Below are 24,852 nucleotides of genomic sequence, written 5' to 3'. Positions count from 1 at the left end.
AAAAATCAATCAATTAATTTTTTAAAAAAAGAGTGAATCTGCATAAAAACATAAATCTACCATAAAAAAAAGATTTAAATCATCTCTAGGTTACTTATGATACCTAATACAATGTAAATACTATGTAAATAGTTGTAAATACAATGTAAATCATTGCCAGTGCTCAACAAATTCAAGTTTTGCTTTTGGAACTTTCTGGAATTTTCTTTTTCTGAATATTTTCAATCTGCAGTTGGTTGAATCCACGGATATGGAGGGCAGACTGTACACTGACAATTTTCCTCTCCCCTTTTCTTCCCCCCCAGCTTCTGACCTGGACATATTTGTGTTTCCAAGCAGGCCATGGAAGAAAGACTGATAACAGACAATTTTCCTGGTGTCAGTCTTGAAGGTTCAGTCTTGAAGCTGCCTCTTCTGTCCCTGAGCTCCCTTCCCCCACCGATGGACTGGTTTCCTTTCACTAGGGAGGAGAGAGGAGAGAGAGCAAGGAGGGTATGGTAGAAATGACTCCACCTAGAGCTTGTGGGATTTTTACATGAGGCCCCGCCCTGCACCTCCCTGCCCAGGGGTCTCTGCTGGGAAGGTTGAAAGGTGGCTCTGGTCCTTACCAGGTGTGGCAATGTTGAGCCTCTAAAGACCACTGAACCAGGATAGGGTGGGGGCGGGAGGGTGGGCAATGGAGGTGATCATCTCTGTGCTAGTGACTTAGATTCCTGCCAGAGCTTGGCCTCTGCAGGCAAAGAATAAAGAGCACGTGGAAGGAAGGGGCCTGGGGAAGCTGAAACTGTGTGACTTTGGCTGAGTCATTCCATAATCAGCCACACCCTTGCTCAGTAACCTTCAATGGTTCCCCACAGCCACGGGATGAAGGCCCAAAGGCTTAACACTGACCCAACTTATAGTAACCTCTGGGCCTGCTACTCCACCCGGCCTCTTCCCCATGCTCCCTGCAATGCAACCACATCAGAGGTTTCTGCTTCGAGTAAGCAAGACCTTTCTTCCTTCTTTCCTTCCTTTCTTCTTTCTTCCTTCCTTCCTTGCTTCCTTTCCTTCCTTCCTTTCCTTCCTTCCTACTTTCTTTCTTTCTTCCTGCCTTCCTCCCTCCCTCCCTCTCTTCCTTCCTTTCTTTCTTTCTTTCTTTCTTTTTCTTTCTTTCTTTCTTTCTTTCTTTCTTTCTTTCTTTCTTTCTTTCTTTCTTTCTTTCTTTCTTTCTTCCTTCCTTCCTTCCTTCCTTCCTTCCTTCCTTCCTTTCTCTCTCTCTCTCTCTCCGTTTCTTTCTTTCTTTCTTTCTTTCTTTCTTTCTTTCTTTCTTTCTTTCTTTCTTTCTTTCTTTCTTTCTTTCTTTCTTTCTTTCTCCCCCCACTTTCATATATGATATACATATATACATATCACATATATGTGATATATTTTAAAAATTAAACCTTTTCTTTAGAATAATTTTAGATTTACAGAAAAGTTGCAAAGGTAGTCAAAAGGCTTCCCATATACCCCTCAACCAGTTTCCCCTAATACTAATGTTGCAGGAAGGGGAACCCATTCCAGGGCCCAAGAGTGGGCTCTTGTCTAACACTCGGAAATGAATTGTCTGAGGAGACACATGTGCTGGCAAAGAAAGAGACTTTATTGGAAAGGGGCGCGTGGTCAGAGAACAGCAGGGTAAGGGAACCCAGGAGAACTGCTCTGCCACGCGGCTCACAGTCTCAGGTTTTATGGTAATGGGGTTAGTTTCCGGGCTGTCTCTGGCCAATCATCTTGCTTGGCCCATATCTGGTGACTCAGGGTCCTTCCTGGTGGCTCATGCATCTCTCAGCCAAGATGGATTCCAGTGTGAGGGTTTCTGGGGGGTTAGGGCAGGACATATCGTCTCCTCCCTCCTTTTGGCCCCTCTCGAATTCTCCCGGTTAGTTTTCAGCGGCAGAACCATGTTCCTTATCGGGACCCCTGTTGTGAGACAACTCAAGCAACCAGGCCTGGCCAAGGCAGATGGTTTCAGTCAACAGTTCCCTAACATTAACATCTTATGTTACCAAGGTGTATTTGTCAAAACTAAGGAGTCAACATTGATGTACGTATTAGCAGTAGCTAAACACCAGACTTTAATCAGATTTCACCAATGTCCTTTTTCTGTTCCAGGATCCCATCCAGGATACTACACTGCATTTCATCCTCCTGTCTCCTTAGTCTGCTCTGGTCTGTGGCAACTTACCAGTTTTCCCTTGTTCCTATGACCTTGACAGTCTTGAGGAACACTGGTTAGGTATTTTGCAGAATGTCCCTTAATTTGGACTTACTTGATGTTTTCCTCATGACTAGACTGAAGTTATGGGTTTTGGGGAAAGAATAGCCCAGAGGTGAAGTGCCCTTCTCATCACACCCTGTCATGGATTGCATGCTACCCACATGACTTATTACTGGTGATGTTAACCGCCATCACTTGGTGATATTTGCCAGGCCTCTCCACTGTAAAGTGACTCCATCCACTCCCACTCCCTAACCCCCACCCCTACCTTTCTATTCTTTAGCAAGTCACTAAATCCAGCTGACACTCAACGGGTAGAGAGTGGGATTAAGTTCCACCTCCTAGAATGGGAAGCATCTACATAAATCCTTTGGAATACTTCTTTAAAGAAGATTTGTCTCTTCTCCCCTATTTATTTATTTATTTATTTATTCAATCATTTAGTTTTATCAGTAGGGACTCTGTAATATTTATTTTACACTTTGGGTTATAATCCAATACTATGTTATTTCTTTTGTTGCTCAAATTGTCCAGCTTTGTCCATTGGGAGCTCTTTCAGGTTGTCAGGTTGACTCCCGAGCGTTTGCCATGCCCCCGCAACCTTTGGTTTTTGAACACTTCCTTACTTTCTGGCACTGCAACATGCTCTAAGCTCATCTTGTCTTTTCTCTACCCCAGCCCTAAAATCATCTACTCCTCCAAAGATCCCTGGTTCTTCCTATCGGAGAATGGTTTTTAGAAGACAAACTGGATCATTGCTCATTGCTACTGGGGAGTAGACCTATGTTTTTAAATTGTGAAATGTATAATATACAGAAGAGTACATCAAACATATAAGTATGGTTTAAAGAACAATTATAAGCTGAACATAATCAAATCTGTTTTTAGCATTAATTATGTCCATTCCTGTGTATCCTCCTCTTGAAACCTTCCCCTGACCTACAAGGCCAGGATGGGGTGCCCCTCACATGAGCAACCATAACACCTAGTACTTATTCCTATGCTAATTCTATATTAATACATGTCTATGGTAAACAAGTTGAAGATTCAGATGTTTAGAGAAGAAACCAAGCCAACATTATTCTACCATCCAAGGGAAAATTTCTAACCACCAAGAGTGGTCCAAGGATATGATGATTTCCCTCTAGATCTGTGCTTCATTCACACAGATGGGGCCACATGGGGCAAGTGAGCACATGAAATGTGGCTGGTCTGAATTGGGATGAGTTAGTACAAAAAAAAAGAACGTAAAATATCTCATTAGCAGTTTTTTATATTGATTACTTGTTGAAAGGATAATATTTTGGATGTGTTGAGTTAAATAAAACATTATTAAAATTAATTGCCCCTGTACATGTGACAAAACGTATACATTTAAAATTGGTTAATTTTATTGCATGTAAATCAATAATGGGGATTTAAAAAGTCTGAGAAGACAAAAAAATGTAATTTCACCTGTTTCTTTTTTTTTTCCCTTTGGTAGTTACCAGAAGAATTTAAATTATATATGTGGCTCGACTTATATTTCCACTGGATGGGGTATTCTATAAAGAGAGAGCTCCTGGTGACTAGATGTTTTTGAGCACTGAGTGGAGTTTGGTCCAGTGCTGGTGGTAATTGTGGAGGTTGGATTAGGTGATTCTTAAGATTTTAGGCTTGAGAGTTTATGATTCTATGTCTCTGCCTTTTCTCCTACTCTTTGCCTCTGTCTACACTCTGCTTATTCCCCAAACATGCCCTATGGCTTCCTTTTTTTTTTTTTCCCTATGGCTTCTTCTCTCTGAGCCTTTGTTCATCCAGTGCGGTCCATTTGGAATGTCCTCTCCACTATCTCTTCTGTCAAAATCCTACCCGACCTGAAAAGCAGCTGACATGCCACCTCACCCATGAAGCCTTTCCCACAGAGGGAAGTAAACTCCCTGAACACCTCCATCACTACTCACCAACCCCTCAGTGCATTTTGTACTTCGGCAATTTGCTAACTTCTCTCCCCTACTAGATTGGAAGTACCTTGAAGGCAAGGGTGTGTGGCACAGATACTTCCAAGAACTGACCTGCAGATCCTCAAACTCTATTCATGCTCTTTCCTAAGACACATTTTCTGGAGAAGATGCTCTGAAGTCCAGGTCCACCTTTTTCTTTCCCACCCACCCTGCTCATACTTTACAAAAGGCTCTCAGCCCTGATTTTCACCCACAACCTTACCCCAGGGGGTTGGGGTTGGGGGTTAAACACCTTCAGGGCACCAACCAAAGGTGAAGAACTGTGATGACTGGATAATAAGGCATTTTGCAAGTGGGACAGTTGCTGGTACTTTGCTTTCAGTAGAGTTGAAGGAGATTCTGATTTTGTTGTCATTAAAAATAACTTTTGATGATAGGTCACTATGTAATTTTTTGGCTTGTAGCGCCAAGAATTCAAATAATTAAGTGATATTATTGTAACAGAACTCCCTCCGCTTTCACCTACTTATTTATTGGAGCAAGGTTTCTCAGAGTTTCTATTTATAAAAGTTAAAAATAGATATAAAGTTGATGCTGAACCCAGCTTCATTCCAGCAATAAGTAACATTTATTCATAAATACATAAACTAATTGAAAAAAATCTATTTCAGTAAGAGATACATTTCCAATATCGTTTTACTCTTTGTTTAATAATCATTTTTCAAAAGATATATGTTATGTTGCTTTGATCAATTGTGTACTAATGCAATAATAAGTGATATTTCAATCCAGAAGAAATTTTAAAACATAGAGCTTTAGAGTCAAAGGAAATTTTAAATTATTTAAATTTTAAAATTTCTTAAAGTGCAATCATATATATAAATTTCTGTTGGGAGTATGAATTAGGTAATCAATAACAGACTTTCCAGCAGAACATATATTACCCTAGGAGAACATTCTGTGAGAGGAAGCAAAATGTAACTATACATTCAAGAAGAAAAAAAATAATGATGTAGCATTTCTGCCTGCTAATGTACAGCTTGTTCTGATATTTTCTTGACATGAATGATAGTGAGTATCAAACCATGATGATACTTACATTCAACTGATGATGGAACAGTTTTTTTAAGATATTTTCAATATGCTAGCAAGTATATCCTTTGCAATGGCTTACATTTAAGATGAATATTTTATTATTATTTTTTAAATGTTTGATCTATATCCATTCCTTCATTTTATTTTCATTTTTTTAAAACTGCAGTATCTTTAATTTAATTTATTTATTTATTTATTGGCTGCGTTTAGTCTTCATTGCGATGCGCGGGCTTCTCATTGTGGTGGTTTCTCTTGCGGATCATGGGCTCTGGGTGCACGGGCTTCAGTATTTGCAACACGTGGCTCAGTAGTTGTGGCGCACAGGCTTAGTTGCTCCGCAGCATGTGGGATCTTCCCGGACCAGGGCTCGAACCCGTGTCCCCTGCATTGGCAGGCAGATTCTTAACCACTGCGCCAGCAGGGAAGTCCCTAAAATGAACGTTTCAGTTGTCAATTTTAAAACGTGCCAGATAGCCTGCATGTGGACCAGCAGGTCCATTCTTTGACCTACTCCTCCCTTCCTCTCCCCTGGTTGGCTGACTTGGATGGAGGACATCAACGGCTCTATGCCTTCTAGCCTCGGCTTGGATTTGGTCAATGGGAAGTCCTGGCAGGAGACAGGAGGGAGGGAAGAGAGTGAGATTAGGGTCTCTATTCCCCTTGTTCCCACCTCTGGACATCTAGTCAGTCTGGCCCTGGCCCTGGGCAGAAAGTTAGTGCTCCTCTTAAGGAAGAGAAATTGCCCTTTAGACCTCAGGTGGTAACAGCCTGGCTCCCGCCCTTCCCAGCTCCCTGCATAATCCCTTGTGATTTCCCTACACCTTGACCACACCTTCTACATTAGCTTCTTTGCATATATGACCTTCTTGAATTGTCTTACTTTGAGTGCGCTGTTTCCTGTTGGAATCCTCACAAATGTGGAATTTAAAAAAATTCTTTAAGGGGGCACAAGAGCAAAAAGTCTGAAGACCACTGATCCAGGCTATAGCCTCATTCATTCATTCAATAAACATTGACTGCATCATGCCCAGTGTTCGGTTACAAAGATGAATTAGTTGGTCACCTCACACCCATTAGGATGGTTACTATCAAAAACACAAAAAACAACAAGTGTTGGCAAGGAGGTGGAACAATTGGGACACTTGTGCACTGTTGGTAGGAATACAAAATGATGCAGAAGCTGTGGGAAATTGTATGGAGTTTCCTCAAAAAAATCAAGCAGAATTAACCTATGACCCAGCAATTCCACTTCTTGGTATATACTCAAAAAAATTGGAAGTAGGGTCTTGAAGACACACTACTGTGTACACCCATGTTCACAGCAGCATTATTCCTAATAGCTAAAACATGGAAGCAACCAAAGTGTCCATCAACTATTGAATGGATTACCAAAATGTAGTATATTCATGCAATAAAATATTATTCAGTCTTAAAAAAAAATTCTGACACATGCTGCAACATGAATGAACCTTGAAGATGTTATGCTAAGTGAAATAAGCCAGTCACAAAAGGACAAAAAAAGTATGATTCCACTTATATGAGGTACTTTATTATTTTTTTAATTAATTCATTTTGGCTGTGTTGGGTCTTCGTTGCTGCGTGCGGGCTTTCTCGAGTTGCGGCGAGCGGGGGCTACTCTTCGTTGCAGTGCGCTGGCTTTTCATTGCAGTGGCTTCTCTCGTTGCGGTGGCTCCTCTTGTTGCGGAGCATGGGCTCTAGGCGTGTGGGCTTCAGTAGTTGTGGCACACGGGCTCAGTAGTTGCGGCTCGTGGGCTCTAGAGCGCTGGCTCAGTAGTCATGGCACATGGGCTTAGTTGCTCCGTGACATGTGGGATCTTCTTGGACCAGGGCTTGAACCCGTGTCCCCTGCATTGGCAAGTGGATTCTTAACCACTGTGCCAGCAGGGAAGTCCGCAATATGTACTTTAATAAAGGTGTGGACAAGTTGTGAGAGCACTGTGGAGAGAGCAACCAATTCTACCTGGGGAAATTGGGAGGGGCTTCCCACAGAAGGTTTTATTTGGTTTATGGCATTGAAGATAAGTAGGCGCTTGCTTGGCAGTGAAAAGGAGAAAGGGCGTTCGAGGCAAAAGGGCAACATGAATCAAGTCAGGAGAACCAACGATTGTTAGGGGATTGCTGAGTCATGGCTGGGTGTTCAAAAGGTAGTTCAGAAAGCACAAAGATTAAAGGAAACCATTTGTAAATATGATTAAATTAAAATTAAAAACTTAAAAATGGCAGAAGACATTATGAACAAAATTAAAATACTAAATGACTCTCTGGAAAAAGATAATTGCAATTTATATATAAATAACACCTAGAAGCCAGTAAGAACTAAAGACAAGCAAACAAGTTGAAACATAAGCAAAGGATGAAGAGGTAATTCTCACAGGAACTCGCAACTGCAGAGGGAAATGCAAATTAAAATGATTAGATATCACCTCCAAAGAATAGAGTAGGGAAAGGGGGAAAATAGTAACTTTACAGTGGAGAAAAACCAACTAAACCAAGTGATGAAAGGTAATAACATCACCAGTAATGTCATGTGGGTAGCATGTGACCTCCTATAGGGTGTGATAAGAAAGGTACTTCAGGGGGCTTCTTTGGTGGCACAGTGGTTAAGAATCTGCCTGCCAATGCAGGGGACATGGGTTCAAGCCCTGGTCCGGGAAGATCCCACATGCCGCGGAGCAACTAAGCCCGTGTGCCACAGCTACTGAGCCTGTGCTCTAGAGCCCACAAGCCACAGCTACTGAGCCCACGAGCCACAGCTACTGAGCCCACGTGCCACAGCTACTGAAGCCCGCGTGCCTAGAGCCCATGCTCCGCAACAAGAGAAGCCACCGCAGTGAGAAGCCTGTGCTCACAGCAACTAGAGAAAGCCCGCATGCAGCAACAAGGACCCAACGCAGCCAAAAATACAATTAATTAATTAATTAAAAAAAGAAAGAAAAAGAATGAAAGGTACGTCATCTCTTCCCCAAAACCCATAACCTCTGTCTAGCCATGAGGAAAACATCAGATAAGTCCAAATTGAGGGACATCCTGCAAAATACCTGACCAGTGCTCCTCAAGACTACCAAAGTCATAGCAATAAGGTAAGACTGAGAAACTGTCACAGAGCAGAAGAAACTAAAGAGACATGAGGACTAGACGCAGCGTAGTATCCTGGATGGGATCCTGGAACAGAAAAAGGACATTAGTGAAATCTGAAGAAAGTCTGGAGTTTAATAGTAATAAGCCAATGTTGGCTTCTTCGATTTGACAAATCTGCCATGGTGACGTAAAATGCTAACATTAGGGGAAATTGAGTGAGGGGTATATGGGAACTCTCTTGACTATCTGTGTAACTTTTCTGTAGATCTAAAGATATTCCAAAGTAAAAAGTTTATTTTAAAAAATGATGAGGGCTTCCCTGGTGGCACAGTGGTTAAGAATCCACCTGCCAGTGCAGGGGACATAGGTTCGAGCCCTGGCCCAGAAAGATTCCACATGTCGCAGAGCAACTAAGCCCGTGCACCACAACTACTGAGCCTGCGCTCTAGAGCCCGTGAGCCACAACTACTAAGCCCACGTGCCACAATTACTGAGGCCTGCGCGCCACAACTACTGAAGCCCGCACACCTAGAGCCCATGCTCCACAACAAGAGAAGCCACCACAGTGAGAAGCCCACACACCGCAACGACGAATAGCCCCCACTCGCCACAACTAGAGAAAGCCCGCGCACAGCAATGAAGACCCAACACAGCCAAAAATAAAAAATAAATAAAATAAAATAAATAAATAAATTAAAAATCTTATCTATAAAAAAAAATGGTGAGATACTATTTTCTACCCATGAAATTAACAAGAATAAAAAGTCTGACTCAAATAAGTCAGGAGGATATGGGAAAAATGGTTCTCTCATACTTGCAGGCAGAAGGGCCAAAGGTACTTTAGGGAAACAATTTAGTCTAGGAAAGCAGTCAATGTACAAACCCTGCAATCCAGAAATTCCATTTTCAAGTATATAGAGAGAACAGTTCTTACACATGGACACCAAGAGATATTTATAAAGGCATTTGATACAAATTGTCCACTATAACATAAAATTGGAGCAACTTGAATGTCTATCAATAGGCAAACAGATATAAAAATTGAGATATATAAATGTGATGGAATATTTACTATACAACAGCTAAAAGAAAAGAATGAGATCTCTATATATCAATATGGCCAGATGTTACAAATATTGAGTGAAAAAGTAAAGATGAAGAAGGATATATATGATATGATACCATTGATATAAATTTAAAAGATACACAAAAATAATTTATATTGTTTATGTATACATGTATCCTAATTCATTCATCTAACAGATTTTTTTTGGCTGTGCCACGCAGCTTGTGGGATCTTAGTTCCCTGACCAGGGATCTAACTCAGGGCCCTGGCAGTGAGAGTGCTGAGTCCTAACCACTGGACTGCCAGGGAATTCCCTAACAGATCTTTCTTGAATACCTTATTATGTGCCAAGTGCTATTCTCAGTTCTGAGGATATAGCAGTGAACAATGGCTAACAACTGTATAGGACTTACTAAGAGCCAAGCATTCTGTAATAATAGTAGCAATAATAATAACAATAATAATAATAGCAAACACTGATGTAGCATTTACTATATAGTTATGCTATAGTTATATAGTTATATAGTTACTATTATAGAGGTATAATTCTAAGCGCTTTGCATGCATTAACTCATTTAATTCTCATAGTAACCTTATGACACAGGGTCTGTTATTACCCCCAACTTATGAAGACACTGAAGGGCAATGAAGTTAAGTAACTTGCCTAGGGTCACACAGCTGGACAGTGGTAGAGACAGCAATCAAATCCTGGCATACCGGCTCCAAGTCTGTCCTACAACCATCATGCCCTCTGCCTCAAATCCCCCGCTGTCATGGAGCTTACATTCTAGTGAAGGCAAGACAGACCATAAAAATGTGTAGTAAGTCAGACAGTGAAAGAGCTGTGGAAAAAAATAAAGAAGGGAAGGAGGGAATTCTCTGGTGGTCCAGTGGTTAGGACTCCGCACTTTCACTGCTGAGGGCCTGGGTTCAATCTGGTCGGGGAATTAAGACCTGCAAGTAGTCGGCGCGGCCAAAAAAAAGAAAAAAGAAGGGAAGGAAAGAGGGAGTATGAGATAGGGTGTGGGGTGTGGTGGTCATGGATGACCCCACTGAGAGATAACATCTGAGCGAGACCCCAAGGAAGTGAAGGAGGAAACCATGCTGATACCTGGGGGTAACTTCATTCCAGGCAGAGGAAATAACAAGGTCAAAGGCTCTGGGAAGGAGTAAACCTGGAGTGTTTGAAAAATAAATAGCAAGGAAGCCAGGGTGGCTAAAGCAGAGGGAATAAGGGCAAATAAGGGGAAAAGCGATGAGGCCAGAGAGAGGTGGGAGCTAGATTGGGTGGGTCCTTATAAGTCATGTGGACCTTGGAGGGGTCTGAGCAGGGGGTGACAGTATCTGACTTAGGCTTTACAGGGATCCTTCTTTGTTGAGGCGAGATTGCTCAGAGGCGATTGTAATAATCTGGGCAAGAAATGGGTGGTGGCTTGGACTGGAGTGGTAGCAGTGGAGGTGGAAAGAAGTGATTGGATTCAGGAAAGAGTCAAGGATGACTCAGGTTTTTGGCTTATGTAAGTGGGAAGACAGAGTGATTGTTTCCTGGATGGGGAAGACAGTGGGAGAAGCAGGATTGGGGAGGGGGTGGGAAGGCCTGGAGTTTCTTTTTGAACATGCTGAGTTTGAGATTTTTGTTGGAAAACCAGGTGGACACGTTGAGCGTTCAGTTGCACGTAAAAGTCTAGAGTTTTGAGAAGAGGAGATGAAAATCTATGCATCATCTGCATATAGATCTTATTTGAAACCACAAGAAAGGATGAGATCACCAGAGAAATGAATACAGATATAGAGCAGTGAAAATGTGAGAACTGAACACTGGGGCCCCAACATTCAGAGTTTGCAGCTAAGGAGGAGGAAAGGGAGAAGGGGCAGAATTCAGCGACAGGATACTGAGAAGGAGCAGCCAGTGAGGCAGGAGAAAAACCAGGAGAAAAGCCAGGAGAGAGAGCCAGCTAATTGAAGAAAGTGATTCAAGAAGGATCAGGTGATCAAATGTGTTGAAGGCTGCTGATGGGTAAAGAAAGATGAGGACTGAGAAATGACCATTTGATCAAGCAACATGGAGGTACAGGGTGGCAGAATGTGCCATCCCAAAATATGCCACTTTGGCATAAGGATTATTATTATTACTATTTTTTGCAACTCACGTCAAATAAGGATTATTTTGAGGTAGAGGCAATTGAGAAGAAGGAGAGGCTTCTCTACCCTACCCTTACTTGCATAAAAGTAGGACACACATCTATAAAGGTGTCCCTCCTCCTGTCTCTACCGGGAAGGACAGAAGTCAATCACCAGAGACAACTTTAGACCCTTATCAGCCTAGAGACAGCTCCGGAGGAATCTATATACAAACTTTACTAACTAACCTTTATCTACCATCATTTCCCTTGATTTGCCTTCCCACAATTTCCTGCCCCTAGAGTCAGATCATTTTCCTTTCTCTTGTCACTTATCTAAAAGTTTACCATTCCTTTGCTAAGATGCTATATCAGCCCAAGTTCTAACTAATCTTTGAGTCACTCATCTCTGGGTATATGATGCACATGTTTATGAACTTCTGTTTGTTCTTCTCTTGTTAATCTGTCTTTTGCCAGTATAATTTACGCAGCCCCAGCTGGAGAAGCTAAGATGGGCAGAGGAAGAGATTTTTATTCTCCTACAGAGGTCATTAGTGACATTGACAAGAGTGGTTTTAGGTACACCATACGGGGGTGAAAACCTAACTGGATCAGATTTGAGAGTCTGGGAGGAGAGAAACGATGCAGGCAGTACAGACAATTCTCTCAAGGTTTTGGCAATAGCTGGAAGGGAGAGTGGGGTGAACAGATGTGTGTTAAGGTGTCAAAATAATGCGGGCTAGCCTGGTGGCGCAGTGGTTAAGAATCTGCCTGCCAATGCAGGGGACATGGGTTCAATCCCTGGTCCGGGAAGATCCCACGTGCCGCGGAGAGACTAAGCCCGTGCGCCGCAACTACTGAGCCTACGCTCTAGAGCCCATGAGCCACAACTACTGAAGCCCGCATGCCCCAACTACTGAAGCTTGCACGCCTAGAGCCCGTGCTCCACAACAAGAGAAGCCACCACAATGAGAAGCCCACTCACCGCAACGAAGAGTAGCCCCCACTCACTGCAACTAGAGAAAGCCCGCGCGCAGCAACGAAGACCCAAAGCAGCCAAAAATAAAATAAATAAAATTAAATTAAAAAAAAAAAAGCATTACGCTCATGATAGAGGTTGCCCTGTCATTGGTAGAGGTTGATGTACATTACTTTTTTTTTTTTTTGGCCGTGTAGCCTGTGGGATATCAGTTCCCCGACCAGGGATCAAACCTTCACCCCCTGCATTGGAAGGGCAGAGTCTTAACCACTGGACCATCAGGGAAGTCCTACATTACATTCTTGATAGAGGCTGATGTCAGTGAAGGTTCAAAGAGACTTTAAAATTTGATAAAATAGTGTAGATATCTGTAAAAAAAAAAAAAAAATTGAAGGCAAATAGAACAAACTGTAACAGCTGATAATTCAGAAAGGTAAAAAATTTGGTTTGTTATATTATCTTTACACTTTCAAATGTCTTTGTAAATAATCAGAGGGCAAAAAAAGTTTGTGGGCCTGAATGTGTGAAGGCCCTTGAGTGCCATGTCCGGAATGGGGTCTGCAGCTGTCTAAACAGGGGGACCATGGCTCAGAATGTTCTCCCTGAAAGCTGTGTGTAGCGCAGACTGGATGTGGGAACAATAAAAAGTTTACTTGAATAGTCCAGGCCAGAGTTTTCCAAAGTGTAGACAGGACCATCTGCATCAAAATCTCCCAAGGGCACTCAATAAAATTCAAACCCTGGGCCTTTCCCCTCCAGCCTACTAAATCCTAATGTTTCCAGCAGGGCCAAGCAATCTGTACCTGAGAAGGTGGAGTGGTAGCAAGTTCAGGGGAAGGTGGGGGGCTGCGTTTAGTACCTGTGGAGATGGAGGTGCCCACAGGATTTCCAGCCTGTGAGTAGATATAAGAGTTTCAAGTTCACCGATGGGTGTTTATCAGATTCATAGTCAAGTCTCCCACGGCAGGAAGCACAGGGACTTGCACACGGTAGGTGCTAAATGTTTATTAAGTGAATTATGAATTTAGCTTAAAAGCCATTCACTGGATCACAAATTCTACCTCCTTACCAACTCTCTCCTAGTTGCCGAGGACGTGCGTGTTTTTTCATGCTGGCTATCAGCCCAGAGAAGTGGGAAAAGCTTGGATTTCAGAGTCAGACAGACTTGGATTCTCACCTGGCTCCCCTTCTTCCCAGCTCTGTGGCCACAACTGACTCTCTCCTTGGAACCTTAGTTTTCTCATGTGCAAGTAATATACCTTGTCATTCATTCATTCATTAGGGCTCTCTTGCTCTCCTGGAGCTCACATCCTATGGGGGGGGAATGGCAGTAAACAATAAATACAGTAAATAGGTTTATTATATCATATGTGAGAAGGTGGCTGGGCCTGAGTGGTAGTGGTAGTAGTGGTCAGGTAGGGGAAGTATCAGGAGTCACCACATAGTAGTGGTGAGAAGGAAGATTTGTGGAAAGGCTTGAGGGATGTGATGGAGTAGGCCGAGTGGATATCTGGAGAAGAGTGTTCCAGGCAGAAGGAACAGCAAGTGCTAAGGCCCTGAGGTAGAAGTGTGGCTGGCAGTGTTTGAGAAATAGCAAGGAGGCAGTGTGGTTGGAGTGAAGTGAGTGAAGGGGAGACTGAAAGAAGAGGGCCTTGGGACTTCCCTGGTGGCCCAGTGGGTAAGACTCCGCACTCACAACGCGGGGGGCCTGAGTTCGATTCCTGGTCGAGAAACTAGATCCCACATACATTCCGCAGCTAAGAAGTTTGCATGCTGCAACTGAAGATCCCGCATGCCGCAACTAAACATGCTGCAACGAAGATCCCGTGTGCCACAACTGAGACCTGGCGCAGCCAAAATAAATACATACATACATACATATATAAATATTTTTTAAAAAGACTATTAAAAAAAAAGAAGAGGACCTTGCAGGGCTGTGATGTTATATAACAAAGGAAATAAGGAAATGAACTCAGTTACAGAGTGCCAATAATGTGTAAGTAACTGAGCTTGACATACGTCAGCCATTTAATCCTTGCACTAACCTTAAAGGCAGGTGTTCTGACCTCACCCACTTTTATACACATGAATAAACTGAGTGACATAAACAAAATATGACTTGCTCATGATGTACAGCTAGTAAGTGGCCCACAGGATCCTTTCCAAGCACCACACATTGTTTGCTACACATCTGTCATAGCTATAGCAATTCCATAAAATTCCCATTCCTTTTAGCAAAAGGATTCAATGAGGGGGACTGAGGAGCAGACATGGCCTAAGCAAGGGGGGATACCACCCAGGCCCAGGCATCCTGAGACTGTTCTGGATCTGCAGGAAGAAGAGTCTGCAGATATATGGCCCCTCTGAGTCAAGGGCAATGTGGGCCTGCAATGGTTAAAAAATGAGGACTTGCTAGACTTCCCCAGTGGTCCATTGGTTAAGACTCTGTGCTTCCACTGTAGGGAGCATGGGTTCGATCCCTGGTCAATCCCTGGTCCAGGAAATTCCACATGCCGCCTGGGGTGGCCAGAAAAAAAAAAAAAAAAGAGGACTTGCTAAAACAGGGTTACAAATATTGTAGCATATTTTAACTGATTACCTTCAACAAGATCATGCTTTTAACATGCAGAGGGACTTCCCTGGTGGCGCAGTGGTTAAGGATCCACCTGCCAATGCAGGGGACACGGGTTCGAGCCCTGGTCCGGGAAGATCCCACATGTCGCGGAGCAACTAAGCCCATGAGCCACAACTACTGAGCCCATGTGCCACAACTACTGAAGCCCGCACGCCTAGAGCCCCTGCTTCACAACAAGAGAAGCCACCGCAGTGAGAAGCCTGCACACCGCAACGAAGAGTAGCCCCTGCTCACTGCAACTAGAGAAAGCCCGCACACAGCAACAAAGACCCAAAGCAGCCAAAAATAAATAAAATAAAATAAATAATAAATTTTAAAAAACATGTGGAATACACAGCAATATAATTTATATAAAATTATTAAATTCATAGCATACCATGGGGGAGTGGTCTGATGATGGGACCAGTTTCACAGATGTGAGGGACTTCTTTCTAGCCTGTGTTTCTGTGTCTGAATGTATGACTTCATGTGGCCCTAACACTGAAAGTCTACATTTGAGGCCCTCAGTACATGTAAATAAAGATAAAGATGGTAAATATATGTGGTACTTGCTGGCTGCTGCCCTGAGTTCTATATGTACATTGGCTAAGACCCTTAGAACAGCCCCATGAGATTGGCATTATTGTTTCCATGTGATGGAGGAAGAAACAGTGAATCAGGGAGGTTGACTGATTTACCCAAGGTCTTCTAACTAGTGAGTGGTGGTGTGGGGATCTGAACCTAGACAATCTGGCTAGATTCTTAATCTTAATTCTTATGCTATACTGCCTGGTCCAGGCTGGGCCTTGGTCATGGGCTGTCCCAGGTGGTTTTTCCCAATGGCTCTTTCCTGGCACTGTCATGTTGATACAACCTTCTCCAGGCTGTGGAGGATCTTAGGGCTGCTATTTCCTGGTCCTCATAGGATCTGCTACCTCCAAGGCTGGCACCCAAGGACTGACTGAGGACCGGAATGAGGGAGGGTCAGAGAGTGAGGAGGATCAGAGTGCATGGGTGAATGTTGACCTCAAGACTGGAAAGGACTGGGCGTTCCCTGATGGTCTAGTGGTTAGGATTTGGCACTTTCACTGCCGTGGCCTGGGTTCAATCCCTGGGAACTGAGATCCCGCAAGCCACGCGGCATGGCAAAAAAAAAAAAAAAAGACTGGAAAGGACTATAGGTCTCAGGGTTCTGGCCCATGTCACCTGCATAAATTCCCTCCACTAGCCCCACCTTTGCCTCCTTCTTTCTACACTGAACCTGTGGTGTTTTGAAAGAGCTATGGATTAAGATGTTAGAAAACTGACTTAAGTCCTGGATCTATTACCTAATAGCTGTGTGATCTTGGCCAAATGGCTTTATGTCTCTGACTCCTCAGTTTTTTCATCTGTAAAATGGAAATGAGAATAATAGCTACTATTTATTGAGCACCAGGACTTGGATCATTGATAAACCTGGGGCACTTGGTTGTAAACTATAAAGGACCGAACCATGTGAGGCATATTGTCATTGTTCTGATCCTTGTCCTAAATGCTTTTCCTCTCTTTGGTTATTTCCATTATAGCTGATGTTCTCCTTTCATCTGCTCCAGGTGACACAAGGCCCTTGGATTTCTCTGAAGGCTTTTCTAGGCTCTTCTGTCATCTCCCAAGTGGCTGGACCTGTGCCAGGAGAATGTGAAGTACAGAGAATTCAGTTTAATGTTGGCACCTTCAGTCATAATCACATCACTCTAGTAGCATTTGAATATACTTTTATGTGAAAGGAGAGCATATCTCATGAAAAGTACACAGATCATGAGTGCTCAATGAGTTATCACAGAACAACTACATCTGTGTAACCTTTGTAACCACCACCCAGTAAAGAAAGAGAACATTATCAGCACCCTAGAAGCCCTTGTTGTGTCCACTTTGTGCCCCCTCCTAAACACTGCCACCTCCTTCTTCCCCATGTCTATGTCTGTGTTGCCAAAGCCCAGCACAAAGCCTTGTCAAGAGGCCCATAAATAGTTGCTAAACTGAACTAAGCCCTTTGACATCATTTTGTGATCTCAAGCTAGTCACTTGGACTTCCTCTGCCTTGATTCACTCTTCTGCAAAACAAGGGTGGCATTTCAGTAATCTCAATAATTCTCAACCCTAGTTGAGAATCACCTGGGGAAACTTTTGAAAAACTATCCATCTTGCTTGGGCACTACCCTGGAGGAAGTGGATACAAACCTCTGAAGGCCCTAGGCAATGGTAGTGTTTAAAAGCTTTCCAAGGATTCCAGTGTATGGCCATGATCTCTCAAATCTTACAAATTCCAACCAACACTGTATGTTCAAATCTCAGTTCCACTGCTGCTGTGGGTTGAATTTTGTCCTCCACAAAGATGTTGAAGTTCTAACCCCCAGCACCTGTGAATGTGGACTTGTTTGAAAATAGGGTTATTGAAAATGATCAAGTTAAGATGAGGTCATTAGGGTGGGCCCCTAATCCAGTGTGACTGGAAACCTTATAAAAAGGGGAAATCTGGACCCAGAGACAGAGACACAGGGAGATCACCACGTGAAGACTGGAGTTATCAAGGAGCACCAAAGATTGTTGGTAAACCACCAGAAGCTAGGAGAGACGCATGGAACAGATTCTTCCTCACAGCCCTCAGAAGGAACCAACTCTGCTGACACCTTGACTTCAGACTTCTAGCCTCCAGGATATGAGACAGTAAATTTCTGTTCTTTAAGCCACCCAGTTTGTGGTACTTTGTTACAGTAACCCTAGCAAACCGATATAACTATTTACATACTAGTTAAGGAACTCTCTTTACCTGTTTCCTCATCTGCAAAAGTGGAACCATAGTAATTGTTCTCTGTGCTGGGCTCCATTCTAAACACTTTACATAGATTATCTCATTTAGTCATCACATATACTATACTACAGCAGATAGATTATCTCATTTAGTCATCACATATACTATACTACAGCAGATATAGGCACTCCTGTTATCCCCACTTTTTCAGATGAGAAAACTGTGCAACAGAGAGGTTAAGTAATTTGCTCAAGATCACATCGTAACTAAATGTATAAGATAATAATACATCCTTCACAAGATTATTGGGGAGTCTCCATGAGACTGTGGATGTGGATGTGAAGGCGCTTTGTAAGTAGTAGAGCATTTTACTCATGTTAGTTAGAATCTCTGTAGATTCAGGACTTTTTTTTTTGCCATCTCTGACTCTCCCTCCTCTTTGGACGCGATACTTCCTTTCCTCGGAGACAGGGGTCGCTGCGTTGAGCGGGCGCTGACAGGTCCTTCTAGCCCGCTGCACCGGCTGCTCGCTGGTGCCTATAAGTGGCAGCGCCGGGCTCAGAGAGGCATCAGTCCGCCGCCGCCGGGGCTGGGGCCGGGGCTGCAACTGGAAGTGGAGCAGGACGCGGAGAAACTGAAGCTGGGCCAGGGCGCAGCGCAGCACCGCGCCGGGGCCGCAAGGAGGGGCGTTTCGCTGCTGGCCCACCGCGAGCCGCCCTCAGCGCGCGCCAAGGCGCCCTCTCGCCAGGCCGCCTGCCTCCGCCTTCCGCCTCCCTCCATTTCCCCGGAATCTCAGCCCGGCGCGCCTGCACCCCGGTCCTTCTTTGGGTGGGGAAACTCCCGGCCGCTTTCTGGCTTCACTTCCTCGCAGCCTGGGCTCTCAGCCCCCTCTCTTCTTCTCCTGGACTGGGTCTCACCTCCTTCGATCCCCTTCCTTTAGCTCAGGCTCCCTTTCCCTTACCTTAGCCGAGTCCCAGCTCATCAGTCACTTTCCTCAGCCGAGGGTCCCCACCCTCCCTTTTCCTTTTCCTTGCCTGGGATCCAACCCATCCTGTCCCTTCCTCTGTCCCTAGGGTGCAGTCTCTCCCCTCCCCCACCCCCTTTCCCAGGCCTGGAGTTCCAGACCTTTTGGTCTTCTCTTACGGTCCTGAGTCCTTGTCCCTGTTCCCCAGTTTGGAGTTCTAGATCGTGAACCCAGCCTTCCTCCACTTCCAGAGGACTGCTTCCACAAAAACACATCTCTAAAACATGAACTTTGCTTAGAGACTCCCCCAGTCTCTCTTCCCCCGCTGCTGACCCCCTGCTACCTATGTCCCAGGTCTTACTCTCACTTTGCTAAGGGTCGAGGGTGTCAGCAGGATGCTTCTCTGGTCTGGTGTCTGTGGCCTCTCTCCGCCTCGAATCTTCCCTTCCCTGCTCGTGGCAGTAGCCTTGGTGGGGCTGCTACCCGTTCTTAGAAGCCATGGCCTCCAGCCCAGCCCTACTGCCAGCACCATCAGAGGCTCAGAGCCGCCACGGGAACGCTCCATTGGGGAGGTCACCACCGCCCCACCGGAGCTCGCCCCCGAGAGCCGCCCTGTTAACCATTCCTTCACTGAACACAGCCTGAAGTCTCGAAAGGCCTTTCCAGTCCTGGGCATCGACTACACACACGTGCGCACACCCTTCGAAATCTCCCTCTGGATCCTGCTGGCCTGCCTTATGAAGATAGGTAAGTGCAGTTCGCCCCCGATGCTTCCACCGCCACCAAACTAATGAGCTTCTTGAACCATCCTTACCACTTGAGGCTGCCTAGGAATAAAGGTCTGGACTACTCCTGTAAAGTAGGCAGCCTCTATCCCATCATCGTGGTCCTTCTCAAACGGGAGCTCTGTGGCCTCTGTGGTCTGAGGCCTCCTAAGATTGGAGGCAGCATTGTTCATGGGAGAAGATGGGATGCTTCAGGTACCAGGTACCTTCAGCGAGGCTTCCAGGCCTGGCAAGTCTCCTCTGGCTGGGACAGACCCCGAGGGGAGCCAGGGACCCAGCTGTGTGAGACAGGAGTGTCTTCAGCAAGTGGCACAGTCCACTCTGTCCACAGCGACCAGTGTAATTACATGCTTCATGGGAGGGTGTTCCAGGATGGAGGCTATTTCTACTTGGTTTGTCTAAGGAGTTTGAGTGTAGTGGGGGACCTGTGTGCTGGAGACTTACAGGTGTGGTGGAAGATGAGGCATCCCCATATCCTCACCTTCCTTCATCCCCAGCGTGTTATCTGTCAGCTTTGCCTGCCCAGGCTGGTCAGGAGCCCCTGAGTCAGTTTCCTGCCTGGGAATGCCATTCCTTATACTGTTTATGGGACAGGGGCCTTGGGAATTCCTGCAGTCTGGTTTGGGGGTGGAGGGAGAGTGGAGGAGGGTCAAGCTTGGTCTGGCCCCAGCTCATCTCCAGGTTGCACCCAGCTGTGTCTCAAGGTGCTGTCATGTTGGCCTGCCGGCTGCTCATCCAAGAGGGAGAGGGACAGGTGGAGGAGCTCAGCATGTTCTGATCTGAAGAGACTTTGAAACGTTCTTTTTGGGAGAAGGAAACAGAAGAGTTGTTCCCTTCCAGAGGATCGTCTCCCTGCTAGGCCTGAGCGCTCTGCTCTGCTGGGTGATTGATGGAGCTCACCAGAGCCTGCAGAGCCCAGAAGTCCCTTGAAGTGGTGTCCGGGAGGCGGGGGGTGGGGGAGTTTGAAAGCTGCCTTTGCTTTTTTAGCCCCCAGCTAGCTGTGGAAGGCACGGGGGCCTGCAACTCTGCTGGTTTGGGTTTGGAGAGTTTGTGACTTTTGGCAGGAAGCCTTGCAGCTTTCCCAAGGACATGCAGGAGCTGAGTGGCGATGCCAGGCTGGTATGAGGCAGGCTCTGGGACATGCTGCAGGAGGGCACTCGTGCTTCTGTTTTGACAGATCCAGGAGCTGGCTTCCTGATACGGGGCTTTGGTGCTGTGACAGTAGCAGGCCTGCACATGGAGCTGGGCCACCAGCACCTATCCCCTGATGGCAGCCAGCTTCCCGGAAAAAATCGAGGCCTGGGCAAGGGGAGCCATGTGTACTGATTCTGACAAATACATGACCTTGAAAAAGCTGGGGCCTTTTTCTGCAGGTCTCGCCCACCTGTGAAACTGGCAAGACTCTCTAAATTTGACCGTATCAATTGAATCATGAAACCCTGTGTCTTAATTTGTTGGTAAGAAGCTGAAGAGACTGATGTGTCACTTGCCTGTGTGAGACCAGGAAGAGGCCTCATAAGCACTATTTATAAATTGCCCTCCTCTTTCCAACCCCCTCACCTGGCATTGTGTTAGGGCATTAGAGGCTAATGCACACACTGTGGATCTCAGTGCCTTCTGGTGGGTTGACAGCATGACCACAAAGATCCTACTCTGGATAGTCAGGAGTTTGTCTCTGCAGGCCTGATTACCTCTAATCCTAATGGGGTCAGGCTTGGCCTGCTTTGTCCCCACCAAAACTGTGCCCGGGACCCTGGGCAGCTGGCAGAGGTGGTGCCATGACAAGGGTATCAGTCTAGAAGTTAGGAAACTTGGCCTCTTATACCACCTCCCTCTGTGACCTTGGGCCAGTCATGCCTCTCCACTTGTCAGTTGATCTTTGTGGCTTCTTGCTGGTCTGACATTTCTGCCATTCCGCTGACTTGGGTAACCCTGGCAAGTCACTCACCCTTGGGCCACAGTTTTCTCATCGTAAAGTGAGGAGGCTGGATATGATCTCCAAGGGCATTTGTAGTTCCAAGAGACTGTGTCTCTGGCTTGATAGGGCAATTTTCTGCCTCTGAAAACAGGGGTGCCCTAGCATCTGGCCATCCTGGGAAGAGGGCAGAGAGAAAGATGGCCAAAAGATCTTAAGGGTCCCAGTTCAGGTGGCAAAAAGTGAAAGCCCGTTTTTCCCTTTACCTTGCAGTGTTTTGTTTTGTTTTTTGTTTTGTTTTGTTTTGGCTGCGCAGCTTGCAGGATCTCAGTTCCCCAACCAGGGATTGAACCTGGGCTGCGGCAGTTGAAAGCCCCGAATCCTAACCACTAGACCACTGGGGAACTCCCCCTTTGCAGTGTTGAATTGAGGTTGGCACCACTCTGCCACTTACCCTCTCTGAGCCTCAGTTTCCTCAAGTATAAAAAGGGGGAAATAATAGTATCTAGCTATAATGCTGCTGGCGTGATGATGACAAAAATTAACGCACGTAAAGCTGGCTTTGTACCTATAGGAAGCACTCAGTGAGTTGCAGCTGCTCCTGTTGGTATTTTAACCACCTAAGGTAAATGCATCCCTACCTCAGCCCCTCCTACAGTCTTCCTCTGAGGCTGGAGGATTACAAATCTCTCAACCTAGGCTGCCACCAGCAGTCCTTCCTTAAGGTTTCAGGAAGGACTGAAAGTCAGTCCTACTGACTTTGTTCTTCCTTCACTTAAGCTGCCTCCAGAGCAGGTCCTGTGGGGAGGGGACATGGCACCAACCGACTTCGGGGATGGGGGGTGTGCCGAGACCATGCTCCCTCTGGACTGTCAGATACCCAGGAGCCTAGGAGTTCATTTTGGGGTCTTGCCTATTCTCTCAGCACCCCAGCATGGGTAGGAACTATGTTGGAGGCCTCATTCTGTCATCTGTGGCAGCTGCTTCCCTTGCAAGTTACCCCTCCTTTAAAAATAGAAGGTGCTGTGTGCAGTTCTCACTCCTATCCTAATCGTTGAGCAGAGCCTCAGGTAGATACTGTCGGAGATGCGTGTGGGAAGGGTGGGGTTAGAGCTGAAGTTCTAGAGTAGATGCTTCTGGATTCTTTTCTGAGTGACTCAGTGGGTCACATTAGGCAAGTCACTTCCCGTCTCTGGGCCTTTTTTCTCTCTCTGACAGTCAGGGATTCTTGCCTTTTCCTTGGTGAGGAGGGGCTCGTGACGTGAGTTGGGGTTAGACTATTGGGAGAACTGTGAGAATGACTCCAAGCCTTAAGTAGGCCCATTCCCCTCCCCCAGCCCCGCCTTACATTGTGGTTCGGACTCTGCGTGAATTCCGCTTTGTCCCTGTTTACCTGGCTCCCAGTCCAGTGCCTGTTTCAAGGGAGAGCCTTACTGTAACCCAGCTCACCACTGGCACCCCCTGCGTTTGTTTACACATATCGCGGACCCGGAACTCCTGGCAGCCTATGAAGCAAGTATTCATCTCGTCTCCTGACCAGAGACAAAAAAAACCTTCCTTTGTCCCTTCACATCTTACAGCTTTTTCTGGTTTTGGTGTTTGCAAGGTGTGTTCTGCCATTGCCTCCTTAGAGCAAGTCTGTGAGGAGGGGAGATGGGGATCATTATTGCCCACTTCACATGCGTGGATATCAGACCCAGCAACTGGTTTCCTGTGTAAGACTAGAACTCGCCTCTCACTTCTCAGAATGAGAGAGGAACAACTTAAAGGTCACCTTGAAACTGTCTCTAGAAGCCCAGATGGAACTCTCCAAAAAGAAGGAGGTGACCTTTTCCTCTTTGGGAAAACAGCTGAGTGACTGCAGGACAGTGGGAGGGGAGGTCATCTGGGGACTGGGAAGAAGCTTCAGGTAGGACATGTGTGTCCTGAGGCTCCAGGACACTTAGAGGGCCTCTGTTGGTCATATCGCCTGGACTTCATTCAGCTGAACACCCATGAGGTGCACCTTGCCTCTCCTTCCCGCCCCACCTAGCCCCTCCAGCTCTGGTGGGAAGGACAGACGTTGTCACAAAAGCCTGGTCTCTGCCCCTGCCCCTCGGTACCTGTGTGACCAGGCCCCTGGTTTCTCTGAACCTGACTTGCCGCATCAGGAAGGTAAGGATGCCGTCTCTACCTTCCAGGATGGATGTAGAGACCGAACGTGGAATGCTAGCACAGAGCCCAGCGTGCTGTGGCAGCTTCCAGGACCTGTTCAGATTCCTCCACTTTGGGCGGTCTTCCCAGCCCACTCCAGCCCACAGCCGTTGCTTTCATTTCTCCCCTAAAACCGTATCCCTTATTGTTTATCCACAACTTTGGCATTAGGCCTAGCCTGCCCTGTGACATCTCTTCTGTTGGGGAGGATGTGTGTTTTAGTAAGAATTACCATTTATTAAGTATCTACAGAGTGGTGTCAGGCACTTTATAAAAGTAATCTCATTTAATTCCTACTATCATCCTATGAGATAAAGGCTCTCTGTCTCACAGATGAGGAAACAGCCCAAAGGGGTTATCTGCTGTGATGCTGAATTGCCATTTATCTTCTGTTTGAGCCTTGGCACAGTCTCCTCTCAGGGTGCAGCTGCATCTCCTGCCCCTCACGTCCTCCTCAGCAGATGCCCGGGCCCCTGCACGGGGTGGGTGCCCAGCTCACTGCACCTGCCTTCCGGGATTTTAGGACTCCCTCTGGCACTTGTTGATGGCGGAAGCCCTCTCCCTGCCCTGAGAAAGCTGTAGGGGTTCTGTGCCGGCTTTGGGCCCATCCTCTGTCCCTGTGAGTCCACATATGTGTACCTGAATCCCGCAGCCAGGCTGGGCCTATCCCTTGTCCTCTGCTAGTGACCCTGCCTGCCATCTCTTTGCTCTCTCAGTGGTCTGACTGAGCTTGCTTCTTCCCTGCTTGGGCAGGGGAATGCCACTTAAAGAGTAGTTTCCTTTTCCCAGCAGGGGATGGCTAACCTTGTGATTACCATCTCCTGCTTCTGGGCTGGAAGGGTACTGGGCTGCTTTTGGTTACCCTTGGGGCCCAGCAGGATCCCCTGAGAGGCAGCCTCTGTGCTGGGAGCAAATGGCACAACTCTCTTTAGCCTTGTAAGGCAGGTGGAGTTTAGTAGTAATTCTCATTAGTATTGTAACTTGTTTCCAAAGCACTTGCGTGTACAGTATTTAATTCCGATCTTCTCAGTGGTCCTGTGGGTTAG

At 45.9% G+C, this 24,852-nt stretch overlaps 1 protein-coding gene across 1 annotated transcript in view; it reads left to right on the top strand.

The window, feature by feature from the left end:
* The first annotated feature begins 18,511 nt into the window (after positions 1-18,511).
* Positions 18,512-24,852, top strand: part of SLC9A1 (solute carrier family 9 member A1) — a 54,891-nt gene continuing 48,550 nt past the window's right edge. Inside the window, exon 1 of the mRNA XM_068539243.1 lies at positions 18,512-19,660. Within this exon, the coding sequence (XP_068395344.1) occupies positions 19,309-19,660 (352 nt within the window). The 5' untranslated portion in view covers positions 18,512-19,308. The remainder of the gene's footprint in view (positions 19,661-24,852) is intronic.

This window comes from Eschrichtius robustus, chromosome 3 (assembly GCF_028021215.1).
Source record: "Eschrichtius robustus isolate mEscRob2 chromosome 3, mEscRob2.pri, whole genome shotgun sequence".
In the NCBI taxonomy this organism is placed as follows: domain Eukaryota; kingdom Metazoa; phylum Chordata; class Mammalia; order Artiodactyla; family Eschrichtiidae; genus Eschrichtius; species Eschrichtius robustus.
This window is presented reverse-complemented; position numbering and strand designations above follow the sequence as displayed.